The sequence below is a fragment of the Aulonocara stuartgranti genome (genome assembly GCF_965226115.1).
Source record: "Aulonocara stuartgranti genome assembly, chromosome: 7".
NCBI lineage: Eukaryota > Metazoa > Chordata > Actinopteri > Cichliformes > Cichlidae > Aulonocara > Aulonocara stuartgranti.
The window spans coordinates 24,575,989-24,600,650 of record NC_138945.1 but is presented as its reverse complement, the minus strand read 5'-3'; the positions used below and the strand labels follow the sequence as shown (position 1 = coordinate 24,600,650).

General features: G+C 39.6%; 2 protein-coding genes across 4 annotated transcripts in view; both read left to right on the top strand.

Moving 5' to 3' along the window:
* The first annotated feature begins 4,057 nt into the window (after positions 1 to 4,057).
* On the top strand, positions 4,058 to 15,349 carry opn4xa (opsin 4xa). Of its 3 annotated transcripts, none has more exons than XM_082539692.1 (10): positions 4,058 to 4,222; positions 6,749 to 6,884; positions 8,859 to 8,992; positions 10,653 to 10,781; positions 10,858 to 11,029; positions 11,782 to 11,943; positions 12,106 to 12,213; positions 12,302 to 12,470; positions 12,681 to 12,829; positions 12,952 to 15,349. In XM_082539692.1, the coding sequence occupies exons 2-10, from the start codon at positions 6,751 to 6,753 to the stop codon at positions 12,974 to 12,976; spliced, it is 1,182 nt and encodes a 393-aa protein (XP_082395818.1). In that variant the 5' UTR covers positions 4,058 to 4,222; positions 6,749 to 6,750; the 3' UTR covers positions 12,977 to 15,349. The 3 variants fall into 3 exon arrangements, with proteins under 3 accessions (XP_082395818.1, XP_082395816.1, XP_082395817.1); XM_082539690.1 differs by having other exon boundaries at positions 10,578 to 10,781; XM_082539691.1 differs by having other exon boundaries at positions 6,743 to 6,884; positions 10,578 to 10,781.
* A 3,004-nt stretch (positions 15,350 to 18,353) lies between these two features.
* The window catches only part of pdlim5b (PDZ and LIM domain 5b), a 34,632-nt gene continuing 28,323 nt past the window's right edge, over positions 18,354 to 24,662 (top strand). Inside the window, exons 1-2 of the mRNA XM_082539688.1 lie at positions 18,354 to 18,604; positions 22,559 to 22,664. Coding sequence (XP_082395814.1) covers positions 22,566 to 22,664 — 99 coding nt within the window. The 5' untranslated portion in view covers positions 18,354 to 18,604; positions 22,559 to 22,565. The remainder of the gene's footprint in view (positions 18,605 to 22,558; positions 22,665 to 24,662) is intronic.

Here is a 24,662-nt window from a genome sequence, read left to right as displayed (position 1 = left end):
GAGGATGAAGCCGGACCAGGCGATGAAGAAGCTGTAGCCGAAGCTGGGCCAGGCGAAGCTGACGCTGTAGCTGAAGCTGGGCCAGGCGAGGATGAAGCTGTAGCCGAAGCTGGACCAGACGAGGCTGAAGCTGGACCAGAACCAGGCGAGGCTGAAGCTTCAGACTGAGGCGTGGCAGTAGCAGGTGGTAGCGCTGCAGGTGATGATACTGCAGGAGGCGGCGCTGCAGCCACAGGTGGAGAAGCAGCCACAGGTGGCCGGACGGGATCCTCGGGCCCCCCAGCCGACGTGGCAGTCAGTGTGGCATGAGGCTGGACGGGCTCCTCGGGCCCCCCAGCGAAAACAGCCGCAGAACCAGTGGGCACCGGGGCCCCCGGCACACATGAAACAAAACCAGTAGGCACGTGGGCCTCTGGCACATATGAAACAAAACCAGTAGGCACGTGGGCCTCTGGCACATATGAAACAAAACCAGTAGGCACGTGGGCCTCCGGCACACATAAGGAGGGCTGCAGCTGCGCAGAGCACTGACCCTGCTCAGGCAGTGACAGCCCGGTGCAGTTCACAGCTGGCATCTTGGCCTCCAGGGGTCCAGAGTAAGCTGAGGGCAGAAACCCAGCCTCTGGGGAAGCCCCGGAGTGAGCAATAGTCTCTAATGTAGCCAGCTTTTGAGGAACAGATCCGTAGTGAAACAGTTTGTCTCCCTGCTCAGAAACAGCGGTGGAAAAACAGTGTGAAAATTGTGGCTTAAGGGAGGCTAATGGTTGAGCTACAGACTGGGAAGCTTGTGGCTGGACACAGAACTGAGCCGGAGAATGGCAATGAAGTCCTGGCTCAGAAGGAGTGGCAGAGACACAGTCTGCCAGTTTTGCAGCGGGTTTGTACACGCCCACTTGGGAAGGATCCGTTACCACGAAGGTAGGTAAGCGATCCATACAGTCTCCCATCCCGCTCTGAATAGCCCCAGAAAACAAAGTCCCGGAAACTGGGGAAAGCAATGCATCCCGCTGACTCACCGCATCGGGCTGCTCGAAAGTGAATGCAGACGGGGGGTGTAGTCCAAGGTCCAAAAGGAGAAACTCCCGCTCCCACGGACATAGCGAGCCTAGAAGCCATGGGAGACCGGTCACCAGACGCTGTAGCCGCCTCTCTATAGGCCCGGGTTTTCCAGCCACAGGTCAATAAGCTCCTGTGTGGCATCGATTAGATTCTCCCGTAGCTCCTTGGACGGGTTAAGCGCTGCTGGGTCCATGTTGTGGTCGCGTCGTACTGTCACGGTCCGGGGCAGCGGCCGTGTGAAGAGTGGAAAGGAGGACTCAGATGCAGCACTTACTCAGATGTGAAGGTGATTTATTGACAATACTGAACATAAAGTGGAGATGGCAAACAGAACTAAGGATGAACTAAACTGGGAGAAACTACACAAAGGGAGTGGCAAACCTGAACATGAAGGGAGAACAGCAGGGAGAGCACGCAGGGGATTCACGGAGAAATGCAGAGTACGCAGGGTAACACAGAGGATGAACACAGACGACGCGACCAGGAGCAGAGGAAATCACACACTATAAGTACACAAAGAGACACTGGGAAATCACACACAGGTGGGGGAAACAGCTGGACCTGATTAACCTGACGAGACAGGGGAACACTAACACCAGGGACCAACAGAGGGAGCACAAACCCAGAACCCAGTGTCTAAAATCCCAAACACAAACCATCCCAAAACAGCCATGAATAATAATGAAAGTAATAACAATAAAGAACATAAACATAAAGTCACTGAGTCATGGTCGCAGGACCATGACAACTACAGAGCTTATCCAAATCTGGAGTAACTCTGACAAGTGTTACGTTATGGGTTCCCAGTGGGAGAACACATTACATCTAGATAACAACTCCCTAATTCAGATTCATACATGTCAAAGTACATGTCAATACTTGTTAGTGTTACTGAATACTAAAGAAAGATACTTGTTCAAAGCAACAGTTAATGGGCAAAGCTGACTACACAGAGTGAAAAAAATAAAATAAAATTCAGCTAAAATTCAGCCTGGTAGAAAATCTAATGCAGTAACAATAGTTCAAGCAATCCTGCAACAACTGCCAGCCATAAAGGCAACATTGAAAAAGTACTGTGAACAGACACCACAGAGTGCACCTTTTAAAAGCATTTATAAGCAGGAGAACTTAAGACTTTTATAGCAATAAATTTAAGGCAATATTCTCAAGACTGAGAAGCTAGTTTGATTAAACATTTTGACATTATTAGCTTAACTTCATCTTATTATTTAAAAATTTTGATTTTCATGTTAACTTTAACCTATTTGTTACAATCACATTGTAGCTCATTCTAGTTTTAACATTCCATTTGGATCCTGCATGGTCTATTTTCATAGGTTTACTTTGATTTTTGTGATTCTGATTTTTATAAGTGCCATACAACTAAACGGTTCATTGTTATTAAGTGAGTACTTCATTTAATATCTTTTTTAGACCTATTTAAGGAGACCTCTTACACGCACATCTTGAATTTCATTCTACCGCTTATCTCGGGCACATTAAATCTCAAGTACAAGCTACCTCATTGAAGTGTACAGTGCCGGACGTGCTTGTCTTTTTCGCACGTTAGACGGGGTGACGTAGGTGACAGACTGCTTTGACAGTAATTAGATGTTTGATAGTTGTGGCAGGGTGACCAGAGGCAAAAGTGGCAAACAACAGCTATTTCATCAGCTCTTCTAGAATGACTTTGACAAGTGCTTTGTTATTTTTTGGGTTTTTATTTATTTATTTATTATTATTTAATATCAACAATGCAGTTTAACTACTACTACTTCCAATACGGACAGTTTACAGCTATTGCTAATTTCCAACCCTTGACCTCAGTTGGACTCTTACATCCACAGTTCACAGGCAGAATTTTACAGTGTAAGTATGTGTTGGTGGTCTAAACAGTGTTAGTGATCAACACATCTGCTACTCACAAAGTGCAGCGTCTTCCTTGTGCCATAGAGAAGTCGGACAATATGCCAGCACATTAGAGTCTCCCAGCTTAAAATAGTTGTGCTCATGCTCTGGACAAAAATAACCTTAAAACTTTCCAGTTAACAATGAGGTTGTGTTTGCTTCGACGGACTGAATGTTTACACTAAGTTGCCCTCCTGGAAAACCATCTCTTGGAAACATTAATGTTTTCCTTTCTGATTAACAGAACAGAATTGCTGAAAGCTTTCTTTGTCTCATCTACATGCTGAGAACAGTGAAGCCTTGTACCCAAGACGCTAAAAGCATTTCCAGTGAATCAGCTGGTCATCACAACTGTATCGTTTGACCTAGAAAATCATGGAAAAAACGCCAAAGAATGCCCCCAAAACAAATAAATAAATAACAAAAAACCCCAACAAAAGTGCATGAAACAACTAACATCTGCCTCCCTGAGGTATTATGTCAGGGGTTATTATTAGTGAGGCTAAGTGGTTGGAAATTGGCACATATTGCTAGGTTTCGCTAGGAAGTGCAGTGACCCAGAAGTGTGAAAGGCTTAGCCTCCTCTGGCTAGAATGTAACCATACTGAGTCTCAACAGAGAAGAAAAGGGGGTATAGACGAGGATGGGCTACAATTGGCAGCATGAGGTAAACACTGAGAGGCTTTTACCTGAGCATTTTCTCTTTACACAAGGATGAGCAGGAAACATGTATGACACTTTGTAAATGGTCTGCTGCTTTTCAAAAACCCCAATCTGTCTCTCCCTAATTCTCAAAGCACCCAATGGGATGCAGCAGAGAGCTGGGGTGTGTCATTTCCTCACTTCCTCTGAAAGCAGCTTTAGATGTTGTGCTCCAGCAATGGGTATCAGACATGCAGTTATTAATGTGCATAAGAGGAAAACAAAATTTGGAAAAGACACAAAAATCTGTCACGTGTAATGTCTTGACTTGACCGCGCCGGCCACATGAACAGCTGCACATGGACACCCTCATGCACACATCACACACCAGCTTGATCGATGTGTTTTGCCATAAGAGAGCTGTGTGTGATGGGAAGCTTGCTGGGGAGGTTGGGTCAGTGCGTTGCTTGCTTGCTTTCTGCCCTTCTGAGTATTCTCATCTTCTATCCAGCACTGGCAACAGCAGAAGCCTGCATTTGGATTTGGGGGGGTTCACTATTATACGCTGTGCAGCTTCACTGCCGCAGAACAAAGGGGCTTTCTGGAGAAAACGGTAAAGTAATGTTCTGTTAATTTAGCAAGTTTTGCATGAGTAGTATGGAGCAAACTCCTCTGAAGTTTATTTAAAGAAATTATTACTGTTATTACAGGGAGACTCTTATTTAGGATTTAAATAAATACTTATGAGCAGTAATTGAATTAGGACAGATGCATACCATGTCAGCAAGGAGCACTACGTGAAGCAGACAATGCAAGTTCAGCAGTGACATTGATTAGATGTGCATGCAATTTATGTGACTTGAGCCTTTCATATGAAACAATGCTTTGATGCCTAATGTGGGGAAGTAAGTGGTCATTTTAAGTTCCTTTGACGCACAAAGGCTTTGCTGAGAGGATAGCAAGAGATCAACATGTTGGTTTCGTACCGTGAATGTCTATGTGTACTCCACCCACTCTGTGGCATGTCTATGTGTACTCCACCCACTCTGTGGCATGTCTATGTGTATGATCATGGTTAATAGCACAAAAGAAAATTCAGCTCCATCATTTCAAAAACATAAACACATTTAGTGGATTTTAAAAGGTGTGCAAAAAAAAAAACATTGCAAAGACAATTTATGCAATATCAATAAGACTCAGCACAGCTGTGACTGATTAAATATCGTGCTATCACTTAGCTTAATTTTCAATGAGTCAGACTCATTGTTCTTGTTCTTAAACAATCAAATTATTAATGCAGTAAAGTGTCAGATTTACTGGTAGCTAACTTCTTCTTATTCTGAAGATGTAGTTAATATTACATGGTATTAACTCCAACATATTAACAAAACATAACCCTGTTTAATCAGAAATTCCTGGACTTCATCTATGCCATCTGTGTAATAAACATTTCTTATTTACAGAAAAAACTATAATTTGACATTTAAACAAAATGCTGTTATGCTTCCATAAACCTCAGCTCCCAAAGAGACATCAATTTTGAAATATGTGTCTTGAGAATGACCGGATTTATGAAAGCCCTGAACTGTATAGAAGATTTTTGTGGTGCATATATATTAACAGACATGAGTTCTTATTCCACTGCATAGGGAAGCGTGTGCGTCCCAACACTGAGGAGACCCTGAGCTAATGGTCAATTTCTCCTGTCATTAAATCTTAAATCAAAGAAATTAAGAAATTTAAAGAGGATTAAAAAGTTTCAGAATGTACAAAGAAAACAAAATCAGAGCAACCTGAACAAAATAAAGCGAGATGCCAGATGTAAATTTTTAGTGTCTGATTTCTTACCCCATCCAATGATGTCAACCTCAGATCCTTCTATAAACTTGTATACATCTGCTCAGTAACCCTGAGAAAGAAAAGCTCCCCTCACTATTTTTTTTGTTTGTTTTTTGAGCAGCATTGTTGGTAATACACATGGCCCCATGATATACCCATAAGATTAAAAGTGTACAGACATGCTCTCTAAAGTAGTTTTCAAATGTGCTTTCAGCTCTGAGCTTTTCTATAGATTAACTAACAAAGATGCAAGCGGGAAAGGAAATCTCCAAAGCAGCTAGATTATAGAGTTTTTAATCTAGATACTTCCTAGTGCACTGGTTTTACCCAGTGTCACAACACAACGGTGTCCTCTCCTAAACAGTTTTCAGTGGGAATGCAGCTGGTGCTAACTACTCCCTACTGCGTGCTAAATGTAAGAAACGACAGCTATGAACAGGAATTGTGAAAACATTTAAAGCTACCCCCAAATCAGTGTAGCTTTAAGCTATATGCTAACACCTGCTGTTTACAAAATCAACTTGCACATACACTGATGTTCAGCAATTATTGCAGTGATCTTTACCTTACAATATAAAGTGTCTAGAGGCCACTGTTGTTGTGATTTGGTGCTTTATAAATAAAACTGAACTAGACTGAAAAACTGAATTTACCATCACAGTTTACTGCAGTGTTTTTAAAATGAGGGATCTAATTTTAAAAGAAATTAAAAAGGGATTCAAGTTGACTATTATTTTTTAATTGACATAAAACAGTCACTCGAAATCATTCAGGACCATTATAGTCAGAAGAATTATAGTATGTGGAAAACCAAGAGCAGCAGCATATAACAAAGCAGGCAGATGACAGATCGTGTTGTCGTGTTGACTAAATAAGACTCGGCATGAAAGGAAGAGCAGGGTCTGAGGTGAGTCACGAAGCTGGCTGGAGATGCGCAATAGTTTTGAGCAGCCTAAACAGCATGTGAGATGGACGTGGGCTGCCATTGGGATCAGCTGACATGAAGAACTGAGGCTGAGGATGATTTCATGGCCTGATCAAACTCTAAGCTCAATTTGTAAAAGTATGTGGACAATTTAATCCACAAAAATCAAATGCAGTGAACAGAAACAGTAACTAAGTAAAGTGTTGCAGTCTTGCAGTCTGTTTTCAGCCTCTCATGCAGTATTATAGTTGTTGATCATAATATTTTTTGTTGGGGAGTTAAGCAGCTCAAAGCTGAATATTGTGTGTATGTCTGAAAAAAAACGTTGTGTACAAAGATCCACTGATGCTGACGTCTGTGTGGTTGAAGTCACAGAAATGGACGTGGAGCGTGGCTTCTATCAGCTGGTGGAGGTCCAGGACCACGTTCACTACATCTTTGCTTTCGTTGTTTCTGTGATTGGAACAGTGGGAGTTACCGGGAACGCCTTGGTCATGTATGCCTTTTACTGGTAAGCCACCCTACACATGGAAATGATCATGGGAACAAATATGCTTATCTTTTAGAGCTGCATCTTTGCGGACCTGAAAATAAGTTTGGAATATTTTAATATTTGATACATTTTTTTGTGTTCTATAAAATATGTGTCTTATTTACTTTTCACACGGCACCCTGAGTGTTTTTAAATTGTGGTTACACAAAAAAATGTGATGGACGGATGAATTTTCTGCTATTCATTCGGATTTGATGATGCTCATAACATTTCAAATAATTTCAGTGAGCCATTTGAGGTGGCTCTATTCTGAGCCCTGGCTGACTGACCAAGCTCCTCATCCTGTCTGTAAGGGAGAGGCCAGGCAGAGGAAGGTCATTTCTGTCAATTACGTATATCAGGGTGGGATTGTAGATCAACTGGTATATTTAAGTCTTTGCTTTCAGATTTCTCTTGACCACAGCTGCCCAGTACAGCATTCGCATTACTGCAGATGTAGACTGTACCAATCTGTTAGAATTCAGTTCTATTCAATTCACTTTTATTTATGTAGCCTCAATTTCCAACAACAGTCACATCAAGGTGCTTAATATTGTAAAGCAAAGACCCTAAAATAATATAGACAAACCCCAACAATGATGGGAATCCCCCAGCAGCCTAAATCTATTGCAGCATAACTAAGGGAGGATTCAGTGTCACCTGATCCAGCCCTAACTATAAACTTTGTCAAAAAGGAAAGTTTGAAGCCTAATCTTAAAAGTAATGTGGGAGCTGGTTCAACAGAAGATGGGCCAGAAAACTGAAGGCGCTTCCTGCCATTCTACTTTTAAATATGCTCATTGCACCAGAACCCTACAGACCCTCCTGGAGGCGGTGGATCCACAGGAGGACAAGGCCACAGTGTGCAAATTTTCTCAAGCATCTTCAATCTCCAGTTCTAGCATCCCTGTTTTGAAGTTCACTCAGGCCAGATACTGAGCCTGAAGTACCCTCTGATACGTCCATCTTTATGTGTGTGGGTGTGTGAGCATTAAAAAATATATCTGTGGATGCAGGTTGCAGTGAAAAAAAGACATCGAGATTAAAGTGTTGTTAGATGAGTTATGAGTTAGCCAGTATAACAAATATCTGGGCAGCACAGTGGCGCTTTAGTAACCTTAAAGCAAGTTCTAGATTTGAACCCGTCCAAAGACATGCTTGTCAGGTTTTGATTTTGTGATTACTGTGCAGCTACAGCTATCATTTAAGCACTAGATAACATGTAGCATATAGTCCATTACAATTGTTGTATTTTACTTGAAATAAAGAAGCTGTGGAGAAGTTTTTTAATGTATAAATTTTACTTACTTATAGTCAAAAATCACAAAAATCATGTGGAAAACCTCTGAAATATATACAAGTGGTTGAAATTCTAATGACAAAAGCGAAAATAATATTTTCCATTGAAGAAAAGTTTGTTTTTGTTTGCATATTCTTAGTTTTATAAAGTCAAACTTCTGAATCAGGCAAAATTGTAACTGGTGCATCTCTAGTTATGACAGATAAAATAAAATATAATTACATCCTATTAACATGTAATGTAGTTAACAATAAAATGTATTAATAATAATAATGCAAGTGACTTTTAACGAATACTTACATGTGGTAACTGATTGATTTAGTCCTTAGGCTGTAACAAGGTAGTCATTAAAAAAATCAATTGTTATTGAAGTTGTGCTAGCATTTCATCTAAAATGTATTTGACACTGTTATTTGGTGTTATTAGTACTTTGTAATTCCTTTGTTGAGTGGGACTATAACATACAAACTATTGGATGAACACTGAATTGACCATGTCTACAAACAACTCCAGGGCAAACAAAAGCTCTCATGATGAACACACAATGAGCACTGTGGTGGAGTAATAATGTCCCTGCTGGTCATGTTACAATGAAGAGTAGTGTGACAGTAAAACTGGTCTGTGGGATACTAATCGCTTTTAATGTGTTTCAGCAACAAGAAGCTGCGGACGCCCCCCAACTTCTTCATCATTAACCTGGCAGTCAGTGACTTCCTCATGGCAATTACACAATCACCCATCTTCTTTGTCAATTCCCTTTACAAGGGTTGGATTTTTGGAGAAACAGGTATTTTCCTACATCCAAGGTTTTGCATATCAGAGGATAATACAAATAATTATATCAGGTCTTAGAATGAGATAAATAGAACCTGACAACAAAATGTGAGCCGACATGAAGAAGCAGTGTGTGAAAGGCTATGATATCCCCGTGACTCAGTAGCTCATGCAACCAACAATAACTTAAAGTAGTAGTTTTCAGTATCAGTGTTTTTCTGTATATCTTTCTGGAGGAATTTTGGCCCACTCTTCTTTACAATGTTGCTTTAGTTCACTGAGGTTTCTGGGCATTTGTTTATGTGCAGCTCTCTTAAGGTCCCACCACAGCATTTCAGGCAGACTGAGGTCTGGGCTTTGACTGGGTCATGGGAACTCCTTGATTCTTTTTTAGGCATGCTGCTGTACATTTAATCATTCGCTGATGTGCTCGGGATCATTGTCGGCATGACACAATTTCTGCCAAGCTTTAGCTTCATACTTGACTCTAGAACACTTTGGTTAACAGAGGAGTTCGTGGTTGGCTCAGTGAGTGCAAGGTTCCCAGGTCCTGTGGCTGCAAAACGAGCCCAAATCATCACTTCTCCACCACCACAGCTGGTATGAGGATTATGCTAATTTGCTGTGTTTAGCTTTTACTGATCATTGTGACCAAACACTTTGGTCGTGTCTCTCCAAAGGACATTGTTCCACAAGTTTTGCGGTTTGTTCAGATTCAACAGGGGAAGACACACAGACTTGAAACCAGGAGGCTTGTACTGGCAATCCTTCCGAATAAGTCTCGCTTGTTCAGTCTTTTTCTAATTGTATTGTCATGAACTTTAACATTTAATGTTCTAACTGAGGCCTACATAGTTAGAAATGTAGTTCATGAGATATTTGCGAATTCTGCAAGCATTGCATGGCCTAACCTTGGGGCAATGTCGGGTTCTGGGAAGATTGTGGGAAACCTGAATGCTGCAGACCAGCAAATTATCACAAACTTGTGGTTTTATAGAGGTGCTCACATTAGCTGATGAGCAGCTAATCAAGTTCATGTGATTAACAGTGCCTGGCTGATACTTTCCCTTTTAGTTCATATCGAAGCAACAAGGATGTGCTTAGTATTTCACACACTGCATTTTCTGTTTCAGTTCTGCATTTTGGCTCAGTTTCTTATTAAATAAATGATGTCCTTGCAGCTTATATGAGGTTGTATCTACCTAATGATAAGGACCAGATTGTATTTATTATGTCCTGATATGTAAAACCTTAGAGTTGTGCTTGTCATTTTACTATGACTGTATAAATAATTTACATTTAATATTAAATATCTTTATCCTTTACACATATTTCTACGTAAACGTTGTTCATATTGTAATCATATTGAAATCTCTTATTGAGCTACATACTATAACTTAATTTTAACTGCTGTAACGAAGACATTTCCCAACCAATGGATAAATAAAGTATGCGCTTTCTTACTTTATATAGCACCTTTTTTTAGTTAGAATCTGTTGATGGTGGAACAGTGTTTAGTGGAGATGTGTTCACCAGTCTAACAGAGAACAAAAATAAATAAATAAATAAATGCGTACTTTTTTCCTTTCCCCCTGCAGGATGTAAAATATATGCCTTCTGTGGTGCTTTATTTGGAATCGCCTCAATGATAAACCTTCTGGCCATCTCTATAGACCGCTATGTTGTTATCACCAAACCTCTGCAGGCATTACAATGGACCTCCGCGAGACGCACTTACCTCATTATTGCCCTCGTGTGGCTATATTCATTAGCCTGGAGCCTCGCACCACTCTTAGGATGGAGTAAGTGACTTAATTTTTCCCTCCTTACCAATTTTTAAGTAAGCGTCTACCTTATCATACTTTTTTTTCTCTTAAGGTTCATATATACCAGAAGGTCTGATGACCTCGTGCACATGGGACTATGTGACCTCCACTCCAGCCAATAAAAGTTACACTTTGATGTTGTGCTGCTTCATATTCTTCATCCCTCTTGGCATTATATCCTACTGTTACCTCCGCATGTTCCTAGCAATTCGCCAAGCAAGCAGGTACATCTAGATAAATAGATTTATAATATTCAATATTATAAATATTACTTTTTTTCTGAATATGCATAATTTAATATTGTTTTTAGGAAGTCATTTTAATACATGTTTGCTGGAAGTCCCATTCTGGCCGCTTGCATGTAAGCCAGTAAAAAAAAGGGGAAAAAAATACCTTTTCCAATAAACAGTACTCACCTTTATGGCGGGTACTGCAAGAAGTGATGAAAGTCGGGTTTTTGGATACAACCCAGGGACCAAGCATCAGTTTTTAGTGGACTAAACTCAAGTTTTTAAGTCTGAGGTCATCAGGGCAGGATCATGCATCTCAATGTTTCTGTACATAGTCAATTTGTTCTATAGGACAATTAGTGCAGTTCTACTGCAAGCTCGTGAGACATCTAACTAATAACCTTTCCCTTTGCCTGCCTGGGCTGTAAAGCATTCCAGCACATGCCTGCTTCAGCATAATTTAAAAGGAGATTTGCGGCCATCAACATAATTCAGATCATAGGGTCGGTGCACACTGTAAATGCTCACATGCACCTGGTCAGTTTGGGACTTCAAATTAAACTAAGTGTATGCATGTGCAATGATGTTTAAAAAGGTGGTAAATGTCAAAGTGAGATCCCAGTTTCCCAGTAGATCGCTGTATGTGCTGCTTTTAAAGATCCCCTTACCCACACCTCTGGCCTTCATTTCACCCTCTAAAGTCTTATAATTTGTTACTGACCACAAAATTCTTTGTCTTCTTATAGAGATGTGGAGCAGTTGGGCAATCAAGTGAGAAAGTCAACACTGATCCAACAGCACTCCATCAAAACTGAATGGAAGCTAGCCAAGATTGCTTTTGTGGTCATCATAGTGTTTGTGCTTTCTTGGTCCCCCTATGCATGTGTCACCCTCATAGCATGGGCTGGGTAAATATGATACGTTAGCACTTAATGCTATGATATGTAAAAATAGCTTGGTAGACCCTGGTTTGCAGGGAGTTGCAGGTAGTAGAACACCCTTACTTAAAGCATTTCAAGCTACAGTATAAGTATGATCATCTCTTATCATGTTTCATCTCTGTCCATCAGATATGGAGGCATTCTCAGCCCTTATTCCAAAGCCGTCCCAGCTGTTATAGCCAAGTCATCAGCCATATACAATCCTGTAATCTATGCCATAATTCACTCAAAATACAGGTAACTGTGATCATCTAATTAACTGACAAACTAATCCTGAAATGTAATGGCACAATTTGTTAAAAGATCATGTTTTTTTTTTCAACAGGATCACCCTTGCAGAAAAAGTACCTTGCTTGCACTTCCTAGCCCATGCTCGCAGGAAAGACTGCATATCAGTATCGCTCAGCGAATCCTCCTTAAGGGACTCCGTGCTGAGTAGACAGTCATCAGACTCCAAGCTGCACATAGTTTCCTCCATTACAACAACTGACACGGTGAGTACTGGATGCTGCACTAGTCTTTGAAAGTGAGAAAAATCCTGAGCATGTTAACTGTTTACAGCAGTATACAATTACCGTCCCATTCATATAACGTGGGTTTAGTTAGATATGTCAGTAGTTGTAGTAGTTTTACCATAAGAGCAGTTGCATGTTGTAAATATGCAGATGTAAATTCTTATCTTGATATACATACGTGTCTTGTAGCATGTTTGGAATGATGTGGAGCTGAATCCTATTGATCAGAGTCATACTTTGGGATCCAGCTATTCCCTTGGAACTCTGAGGGATAGAGAGTGTCAGTCATTGACTAAACACACAAAAAGAAAGAAAAGCCGAAGCCAGGAACAGCTAAGGTAGGCCCTAATCATTTGAACTGTTGATTTCCAATTCATATTACTGGCAAGTCAAACGCTTTGAAGATAAAACATGTCTTTCCCACAAAACACTTACATTTATATTTCATTTTAATTCTCAGAGCAAGGTTCAGTGAACAGTTGTGATCACAATCTATTGACTGAGTCAGTTAAAAGACTTCTATTGCATATTGGAAGGAAGAGGAATACGGACAATCTGGAATCAGCCAAAGAAATGTAAAGATGGGTATGATATGAGTTTAGACAAGAAGAAAAAAAAGCACAAAAAATATGAAGTCCTCATCCAGCCACACTTTGGATAAATGTCGAGCAAGAAAAATCCAGTGTAATCTTCACATTCAATTTCAAAGACTGATGTTTGGAGGAAGGCTGTTTTGAGAAAAATAAATGGAGTTACACAAAGCAGACGGAGAGAACTGTGAATTGACTTATGGTTCAGCAACACTAGCGTAAAAATAGGATGTCAACCTTCTTGCAACTAACTTGCAAAACTCAACAGTTACCCAGTAACTGCAAAGCAAAGAAACAATTGCAAGTAGTTACAGTCACTAACTAGTCAACCAGAGGTTGAGTGCTTAACAGTCTTAACCTCTGGGCAACCAGTTTTGACCACAAGGCGATTACACAGGTCACATTGTAGGAGGAACCTGTCTCCAAACAACTGTGGTCTGACTTGAATTGACTGCAATCGTCAAGGTTTGCAAATAACTGCCGTGTCATTTATAAATGCAAACAGATCGCCAACGTGCTGCAATCAAGTCTGTGCTGATGAGCACAACTTGTATGTGATGCGTTTTTTTGCAACAGTAGACACCAACTAAAATGGGTGCCAAATGGTTGTATTCTGGCTATTTTCCAATAACAAAGTTGCAGAGCACCAAAGACATTTTACAGTTAAATTACAGTCACAATTTTGCAACCATGTTCAGTTAATTAATGTGCGAAGATTTCTTTCAAAAACACTAGCTTGTTAAATGTTAAAGAGATGCACCAATCCAGTGCTTGGATCAGATATTTGTCCGATCACGATTCAAAAAGCTGGAGCAGAAATAAGTGGCACGATTCAATTGATTTGATTTGATTTGATTCAGTGTTGTACTGCCATAACCATGCCACTACTCAATAGCAGGCCAGAGGTTGCTAGCGGTTGCAGCAACATGTTTTCTTTGTATGTTTGCACTATTTCTTGACAAAATGTGGTCAAGTGAAATACCACAATTGTAGGTCTTTGACATCGTTGCTTTCCCTGTTGGCGTCTCTCTGTCTCTTGCTTTCACATTATATTCAATGTAACACTCGTTGGGTAGCTTTCATTGCAGGCTCAGTCACTTAATATTATCTCAGCCTCTTGCCAGCTCCACTCCACAACTGACACACAAGTGCACAGTTAGAGCAAGAAAATGAGAACCTTGTGCAACTCTGAATAACAGCAGCATATAACAATGCCTCTCACACTAAGCTAAAATAAGACAAGACCATATATGTAAAAACAAACAAACAAACAAAACAAAAAAACTTACTTTGTTTCCCATTGCCATTTAATAAGCTGTTAATATATGCATTACATTACATTTAGAGCCAGGATATATCATTTTAATAAAAAATGTAATAATATTTCTCAATCTCTTTCTCAGAGTGAGTAATACAGCTTGTCAATTTAACATCAGCATCAGATATTTGGTATATTTGGCATCAGTAGATATCCAAAGCCACTGTGCTGGTATTGTATTCAAACTGGGAAAACGCTGGATAGGTGCATAGTTAAGGATCTTCTTTGTCTGCGTGTGTGTGTTTGTGTGTGCGCGTGTATGTGTGTGTGTGTCCGAGGACTTGTTTATTATCGTCTTGTTGTAAGGACGCTGAGAATTCTCTTTTTAAAACAGCACTGAATGAGGAAGCTAATTGTATCCATTTGTTTACATTATAACTAAGGCTACATGTATTTATATGCCTCAGTAAAATATGATCACTGCTGTATTTCATGTAAAAGTCTGTTCTATATTGTATTATTTAGAAGGTTAAATATATTTGTTTATAACGAGTGTTGCTCATCGATGAACTGATTTGATTGCATTAAAGACACTGAATAACAAGAATACATTTTGTATTTGTTGACACGTGCTCTAAGTTTTTGTGATCCCGCAGATTAGGATTTTTACAGCCTAAGACTGGGAAGACAGTGACATGGTTAGTCTGCAACTCAACATTTATCTGAAACAGAAAGCATTCTGATCCAACTTGGATCACAGTCAGATCAAAATGTTTTTGTACCGCTTTTATTCACTGGAAGTATTTTGGGAACTATTTTTATTATGAAGCATTGTGCAAGTCAAAGTATGTGAATTTATGTGCAAAAGACACAACAAACGCACCGTTTTGTCAATACGTGTTCTCGGGCATAGAACTGTCACAATCACTAACATGCATTGAGTCTTTGTTCACATACTTATGTGTGTATTTGCTGCCATAAATAAAGGTTTCCATATGCTCTTTTGCAAATGATTTTCAGTATCTTTATTTTAATCTAAAGCAAAAATACATCCAAAATAAATCAGTTCTACTATTTTACTTTAAAGCGATTTATTACTGAAGAATTTTTCTTTTTCTTTTTGCATATAACAGTCGACACTTTTGCGTATAATGCATGAGAGCGAGAGGAAGCAGACATTCAGAGCAGGTAGAAAGGTAATTACTTTTAACAGTTTTCTGCTTCCTCCAGCTGAAAAAAGTAACAACTCCCTGATTCATTCAATTACAGTTAAAGATATAGCGGCGCAGTACACTAGACCTTTTAATCCTCCCAGATATGGCTGACGTGAAGAAATGTAACAGTTAGCGCCCCGGTGGTCAAAAAATTCACACTGCCACAAAAATGACTGATTACAAAATACACTGGATAAAGGTATCACCTGCCCTTTCACCAGGATGCTGGGAAATAAAGGCTACATCCTACATTTATTACATTACTGGACTACTGTCTCAAACTTATCTCCCTAACAGGTTTGTGTCAGTAAATAAATGAGTGGTTTTGTAATTATTGTGTTTTGTGTGATTTTTTTTCCTGTGATGTCATCAGCTGTGTGTTATCCTTAAACTCCTACCCTAAAATCCAAGCATGAGATGACATGCAGTTTCACAGGATGTGAAGATCAAAGCTTTGCCTCTAGAAATGGTAACATAGATGTGTATCTAACCAAATATTACAGTATAAAAATAAAATACTGCAATCTAAATCATATTGTAATCTGTTTCATGCTTATCAAAAGTAAGATTAAGACAATAGGTAATTTTTATTTGTGCTAAAAACGTGAGACACATACAATGATAGACATGCATACTGTAGGCTTGTGAAACAGTAATCGGATCATTGTGGATAACAAAATAAAATACTGGCACACTTCTGTCCTGTCTGAAACTTTAGCTCTGGGTATACTGATACTAACTGCTTAAGGGCCTTTAAGTAACAAACAAGTATAGGTCTAGGCAAATCCCTTCTGCTTTCATTTTCAAATGACATTGCACCCTCTGAAATAGATTTCTACCCTGAGGGCATAAATCACGTGGTATCTTCAGTCAAAGTCCACAGTGCCTGTGGATGTGAAGCATTTTTCTGACCACTAGAGGGCACACTAACACTAAAACCTAAATCACTGCCATATTACAGCAGCCACATGATAACAAAAATCTAATTTATAAATGAGAAAAGGCTTTATTGGTTATACAATCCAAATCAATGCAAAAAGAGGCCTTAAACTCACACAAAGGAATTTGTGTGGGCTTCCTCTGTGAATATTTTACATGTATTTTACATGTATTTTGAATTTTAAACATTAATGCAGTTTTTTTTTTTAATTCCCACCACAAATGCAAAGCAGGGAACAGTGATGTCTCCACTGATAATTCAAAATGTATTACAGCATGTCTGACCTGCACACTGGTACGCCACACGTTAGTGGAAAACATGATGACATCGCTCAGTGATGCAACAGGGGAAGTCAGTGCCCTGTCAGATGCTTAAATATTTCTTTCATAAGATCATGCAAAAGTATCAGCCTCATACCTTCCAGTAACCACTGACAATCAGCTACTGCTGAATGACTAACTTTCCTTGGCTCAAAAATGCCAGTGAGACTATTTTAACTTCTTCATTTTTGCTGCAGGCCTAAATCTACTGCTGTGCGATACTGCAAAGTTTGGCATTAATCTAATACCAAGTAAATACAGGGGCAGTATTGCTGATACCAATACTGATACAGATACAAAGGCAGTTTATAGGGGAGCTTGTCATGACTTGTGACATGACTCACTGTTCATTTGCAATTCCTGACCACATTTTAATGATCATTTTTTAATATTACACAATAATTAGTTAACACAACAAAACACACCTTTTAGCTTTTCATGTATTTTTTTCTCTGTAATGTAAATGTATCTGTCTCCAAAACACTTTGGATCAACTTCTTTTGTTTAAGTGTGTTACAGGCTATACATAAAATAGACATAACGGTAAACACAAAAAGACATTTCACGATGTGAAAGTTTGAGGTTCTTCTTTTTCATTCCTAAAAAGAAAATTAATTTAACACAATTCAACGGGCTACACACATTACTGAATTTAAATGACAGAAACAAAGTATTGATTCTGTCAATATCAATCTGGTATCGATACTATTGATATTTTGATAGCATTCACTTGTGACTAAATCCACCACAGAGGTAAAATTATTGTTAATTAGACCGTTACATCAGGCAAAATGTTAACAGGTTGTAAATGAACCAATTTAAGAAGCTATGGACACAAATTTAAGTGATACTATTATTTTGGGTCCTTTAAAAAAAAAAAGAATTCATTTTTTAAGCTTTCATACAACACAAGCTAGATACTGTCTATTTGTCAAAAGTGACTAAAAACAAAACAAACAAACAAAAAAACTGTGAAGATGGAACAGTTTGGGGTTTTTGTGGTTGTAGTAGGCTCTTTCACGAGTTTGAACTCTGTTGTAACTGCAGAGGTGGAGGATTTGATCTAAATATCGTGTCAATACCAGCGTTGGTACTGGTATAGGACAGGATCAATACTTACTTAGGATCGATACTTAGCTTCTAGGAAGTTTCTAGGAAGTTCAGTATGTAGCTCACTGAAAAGTCCAAAACTTTTTGTGTTGACTGTTCTATCTAATTTATTTATAGCCACTTAAACAACAGAAGTTGAGCCAAAGTGCTTTAGAGACAGACACGTTTACATTCCAGGGAGAAAAAAAAGAAACATTTCAAAATACATAAAAAGAAAAACCCCTGAAAAGCCTCTTATCTTAAGTCGTGGTCATTAAAATGTGTTCAGAACTTGTGACGAATCATGTCATAAATCATGACGCACTACATAAGCTGCTTTTTTACGGTATTGGTAATAGTATTGGTGACACCGGCCCTGTATTTACTTGGTATCAGCACCGAGTTTTGCAGTATCGCATACCACCAGTTATCAAGTGTGCACTTGCAGTCTCATCCACTGTGCTTTTTATTCACCACCACTCACCTGCACTGCCCCAGCACTAAACAAGCCCACGCCTGCAGGCAGCCGCGTCGCCCCCAGTGAACCGCCTGGCGCGCTAAAGCCCTCCTACCCGGTAGCCACATAGGTTTGGCTTTAACGCGGAAGTTTCAGTTCCGCTCAGTCCAGTTGTTCAAAACTGAGAAGGGACTAAACACACTGCTGCTTCTCTCTCACCACCAAACCCGGCTCCACACAGCAAGGTGAGTTCTGCGCGGCACATCTCGCCAGTTTTCCTAGTAACAATTCAGAGAAAGTTACGCTCGCTATTTTACAGCTTCATGTTTCCGTTACAAAGCATTTCCAAGAAGAATAACCGTATTTAAATTTTCAGTCCTGCAAACGGAGTAACGCATTTGTTTTACCCAGTTTGCGTGAGAACGGTTTCAAGCAGGCTAAAAGTCCATGTGGAAATATTCACCATTATATTAAACATGTGCTTTATTGTGTCTGAGAGCTGCTAAGAGACTTTTGGTTCGGCTTCATTTCGCTTCTCTTACCTCCTTCAGAGGGGACACATGGGTGCAAACAACCGTAGCTGTTACTACTAGTGCACTCATCGCGCACTGTGAGGCAGCACGCTAAATTAAAAGGGTGCATGTTGAAAAGCAGGCTAGAATGTTGCATGTTTGATAAGAAGTAGCTTTTAATTTTGACATTGTCATTTATTTATGCAAAATGCAATCATTTGAGTATGAACAATTTCATGTGATCACCATTGCCTGGGTGTGACAATGCAAACATACTCAAATTAAGTGAGTCAACATATCTTGCAGTAACTGCACAGGACAAGCGTTTGACGTGCAGACCGTTTAAAGTTTCCTTCTTCTGACCGCGTTACCTGGAGATCACATGTAGGAAACCAGACTTGACACAGCTGTAGTTTGACATGCTGGGAAAGCAGTTTGTGAATGCTATTTACATTCAATGTGTGTGATTCGTAACTGAGACTGCTTTCCTACCATGAATGGAATTTTCATTTTGAGCTTTTTATTTTGAAGCCTCTGCCATGTTTTTTTTTTCTTTTTTAAATCTTGCTACAAGCAGGAACTGACGTTTGGAGTTACATATAGATCTAAATGTAAGTCAAAGTGTGAAATGGCTCACAGGTTTTGTGAGGCCACATGTGCAGTAACATACAAGTTTTACTGTTTAATGTAAATCCAGGAACTTTTGAGTTCAGACTGTGTGGTTAAGATCCAGGAAGTTAAATGACATCTAAGTACATTCAATTGCCTGAGCCATAACTTGATAGCGTGATTGTGCTAAAATGTTTATCAGACCGAAAGCAGCATTGTGATAGGAACTTGAACGATTTAAAAAAAAAAAAAAGGCTCAAATTTGTCCCCTAACCAGTTTAGAGAAGGTTTGACGTTAGTCTTGTTAATACTTTCTCATGCCTAACTCAATTGCTTTTCTATGAAGACATTAAAAGGTGTGTCTGCTCATGTCTATGCATGATATCACTGCAGACTGCAAAACAAGCAGCAACATGAGATGAGCGTAATGTTTGTTCTCTCCATATTAGGTAATGTGACTTCAGTCAGCGTGAACCAGTTTTGCAGTATTTTTGCTTTCTTGAGACTCCTGAAAACTCACACTGAATGAATAAGTTAAACAACTGAGAAACTTCAGGCCTGCGTGTGTGTTGCCAAGACATCATTTTCTGGGTCAAAGATCTTCCCGTAGCACAGACGGTATTTGTTTGTTGTGTCCTGTCACTATCCATAAAATGATTTCTTTGTCAGCGTTGGAGGTTTAGCGAAGTGAACTCAAGTGGGATAGTAAACAAAGCTTCTGGCAGTGTCAAAGGTGTGGTTGAGTTCCTTATTTTGAGGTTAGGAAGCTAGACGCTTTCATGTTCTTGTTTTTGGAGCTCTGTTGGTTTGTGTAGCTCTGCTGCGTTACAATAAATTGTTAAAGAATAAGACAAACATTTGTATTTGTGCTGAAAGAATGATTTATTAGAATATTTATCAAATATGTTTCTCATGTGATGCTGTACTTTGACAAACTGAATTGGGTGAATGCAGTTTATGGAGTTTATATTTAGGAAGGGATTTTTCATTTTAGCCAAAAATACACTTCCTGGCTCACAACTCAGCCTTAGGTCACCCTGAGCAGGCAGACAGCTGTTTTCAATCAGTTTGAGTCTTAATATAGACTTGCATATTTTTCCTGTTGATTAGTTTGGCGTGATAATATTATGTTCTACAAATAACAGAGCTATGGCCACATACCCAAAAAGTAAGTATATATATATAGATAGATAGATAGATATAGTAAAACTCAATTCACGTACCTTTAATTTCTCACAGTTGCCACTACAGCAATGACTACGAGTGTGTTTTAATAAGTTCACCAAGTTGACAGTCAATGTTTTTCATTGTCATGTAAAAATGTAGCCTAATGTTTTGTAAAAACACAACCCAGTCATATATTTTAGAAGAAAAATTACATTTAGAATGGCGTTAAAAGAGGTTAAAATGCCGTTTTTTCTTTCAAGTCACCCTGTTTACCTCATGGAGGTTTTGTGACAGCTTGCCTTACCTGTCCTAAATACTGCACACTACTGCTGTGTGTGTGCTTTGTGCTATTCAGGTGTTCACCTTCTCCATATCACTTTCACACATGATTTTAAGGCTCCCACCCCTCCCAAAGGTCTTTTGTGTCCTCTTCTTTTAAGGGCTCGTTCCCCTCTGGGCGTGATGATGAGATGATGTGCGCAGGCCAACACTCTGATCTGATTTATGTCTAGTACAACTAACCAGGTGACGGGTTCTAACAGGTGCTGCTTTGGCCCTTAGGGAACTTGTAATGGTAGCATGAATTATGACACCAAAAAGGCATAGCTCTGGGATGACAAGGCATTATTATTCATGAAATACCCATTGGGGAAAAAATGCAAAAAATGTGAGAATATATATTTTTTTATGCCTCTTTTTCACACCAGGCAATGAAATTGTACACAGTACGAGTTACATTCTCTGATGTGTTTCAGCTGCCAGGTTATGTCCTTAAAGGGAAATCTTCTCCATGAAAACCAGTAATAAAAGAGAAAGTTATTCAAGTACAAAGAATGGTTACGGATCTCATGTCAGACCCTTAGTTGGTTAGAAAACCGTAGCTTTTTGGGTTTAGATGTTTTTGAAGTTATTTGCTAAAAAATGTGCTTCCATATTTCATTTTCTTGTAATTAAAACATACAGTGTGTGACATATAATGGTTGTGGGCTAGGCTTTAATGCCATATTTTTGTGTCAGCCTGTTGGCTCGGGTAGAGATTAAATGTTTCTTACATGATTTGTGGTTTTTCAGACTTGCCCGATCTGACAGGCACAGTGACAGATTCACTGCTGTTGACAGAGTTGCAGTGATTTTGTCTCACACACACACACACACACACACACACACACACACACACACACGCTAGAAAAGCATATTTTGCAAACATTCCAGTTTCCTCAAAAATCAGTCTAATGAATTTTATGAAGCGCTAAATCGTAACATGTCACTGGATTTAACCTCAGTCTCACTTCCAATAAATGTTTGCCGCTTCAGTCTTTTAGGGGAAAAGGAATGCATGACAGGCAGGGCTTAAACCAGTGAAACTTAATAGTGCGTGAACTACATTACTTGCACCAAGTAAGTTTTGCTCAATTAAGTCCTACTTTCTTACTAATTTCCATGTACAAAATTCACATAAAATAGCACATTTGGCCCAAACGGTGATGTAGGTGGTGTCTCATTTAGCCAAAAAGGATGGCGGTGCAAAAAAGAAAATCAAACTGTTGCCAGTGAATTGAAGCTGATGTCTAACAAGTCTCTGGCAGTGCAGGGTATGCCTTTTATTAACTCCCTTCGCAGGCTTAGTACACTCATTCTGTTACACACCACACTTGGGATTAAAACAAGTTTTTAGCAAGATGTGAATGCAGATGGGGTATTTCATCCCTCATCTGTCGATCCTTACAGCCCTAAACCCCAGGAATGAAAAATTTGACCAGTCTTTCTATTAGAAAAAGAGTGGTGCATTTATAAAAATGCTTCTTTGTTGGATCATGTGTAGACGAAAGTGTGATTATAAATAACATAATAGCCCCAAAGTGAAGCTTCAGAATATTGATTTGAGATTGGTATGTGTTGTTCTGTTTCTAGGTACATCATGAACACCAACTACAATGTCACCCTGGATGGCCCCGCCCCTTGGGGCTTCAGACTGCAGGGAGGGAAGGACTTCTGTCTGCCCCTCACCATCTCACGGGTGAGTGGGACGGACACACACACACACACACACACACACACAAGTTATGCATGCTTCACTTCATGACAGTCACTTCAGAGGAATGCTGGTCATTCCTATTATGCCATTTGCCTTGTCACTGACAAAAGTGTGTGTGTCATTTGTCTCATATGTGGCACTCAGTGCTGCATTTAGACACTTTTGTTAACACTTCATGCCCCTGTCACTCTATCTCCAATGACCTTTACATGCGTCACAGCAAGGTCATGGCTATTGTGAAAATAATGTGACGGGACATTATTTTCACAACATTTGTCAATTGGAAAAAGTCCCTTGAACCTCACGTGGTTGCTCTGGAAAGATTTGGGGGACGCGGCGTATAGGTGTTAACGGCTGATGAGCGATAGTGCTAAGTGTGCTGACCTTTGCTGACCGTCTGCTGTGGACGCATAAGAACCTGTCTTCAAATGTCTTAACTGAGTGAAACTCTAGAAAGCCACAATGGATCTGTAATAACTATTTAGGACTCGAAGTCACATAAATTCAGAAGTTGAGTGGCCGTATCCTTTCAAGTCCTGAGCTGGCTGATGGATGGCCCGCTGTTTAAAAAGTATGATTGTTTATGAGGTCTGGGCCTCAGCCTACACACAGACATACTGTTTAGGTACACAGTGTGAGAGGATTGTGTGCAAATTGCTGTGGTTGCTGCAAAAATTAAAGGAAGCCTTCAGTGCAGCTCACTGTTTGCAAAGTCAGAATCTATTTCTTCCCAAGGACATCTGAGTTGTCTTTATTATAGTAGCCTTTGCTGTTGTAAAGTAGGATGATAAGGAAGCAACTTGTCCTCTGTGTTTTGAGTGCAGCTGTGCTTCTGTGGGCAGTATCATTTAGTTCCCACTATATCCTGTTTTGAAACTGTAATCTCAACTCTATGACAAAGGTCAGTCACTTTGTTTATTTGTTAGTGGCAGGATCAGTTACAGAACTTTGAATATCATGTGAGGAGAGAAATGACTTTTCTTCTGTGTTTGACAATGTAACTCTGAGAGCATTTAAAAGGCCAGCATAGCTTCCCCGTCTATTTTTAGGTTTTGCAGCTATGATAATAACGGCATGCAGGACATAACGGCGTTGTTGTCAGCAAACCTTCTTGTCATCACATCTTATAGTACAAAACGCATCCACACAATAGCATTTTTCTGTCTATCCGCCGGAGAAGCGCCCGATAAGACATCGTGAACGCTTCCTGACCATCCAGCGTAGATGTCAGTGAAACTGTTGGGAAGACAACGTTGGAGAAACGTGAACATTCACACTAGAGAACGTTTGCTGTCGCATTTTATTTATAGTGTGAACAAGCAGACAAAAAAACGGATTTGATCCAAAAATCGGAATTGAGCATTAAGACCTGCAGTGTGAATGTACCCTTAGTGTCATTCCTGTGACACATTTTTGTCCCACCACATGACCAGTGAATGGCTTAGATTCTTTTTTTGTTATTTTTAAGGCACCAGGAATAAGCTTAATCCTCTTCTTTGATTATCTTAGTCAGAATCTTGTGGTCACAAATGGCACTGCCTATAAATGATTGTGTGTACGGTAGTAGAGCGGTATGCCATCCGTAAAATTGTCAGAGCTATCAGCTCAGTTTCCAGGTTAGTAAAGGTCACTGTTAAGTTGGTAGGCAGTACATATGTTGAAACATCTGCCAACAGTTTAATCATTACTTCAGTTCCTTCATTAGATGAGTGATGAGAAAATTGCGTTGACCTTGAGCTCATTTTAAGGTTCATTACAGATCCACAATGTTAAACAGACTTAATTTGGAGTGAGACTTACTTTGTTGACATCACATTATAGCGTGCATGTATTTTTGCTTGAATGGATGAGATTGCTGTGGAATAATGATGTAATCACTTTACATATGTTTACCATATGCACATAATTCAAAGATTATACAAAGAAAATGAGGGTGGTCACAAGAACACAGCAGCCTGTTGTTCTGATGCCTTTTTGAAA

Coding starts and splice junctions, on each gene's coding strand:
- opn4xa (XM_082539690.1), top strand. CDS start 6,751: ATGGACGTGGAGCGTGGCTTCTATCAGCTGGTGGAGGTCCAGGACCAC. Junction 11,030..11,781: donor GCAATTCGCCAAGCAAGCAG/GTACATCTAGAT, acceptor GTCTTCTTATAG/AGATGTGGAGCAGTTGGGCA. Junction 12,830..12,951: donor CGAAGCCAGGAACAGCTAAG/GTAGGCCCTAAT, acceptor TTTAATTCTCAG/AGCAAGGTTCAGTGAACAGT.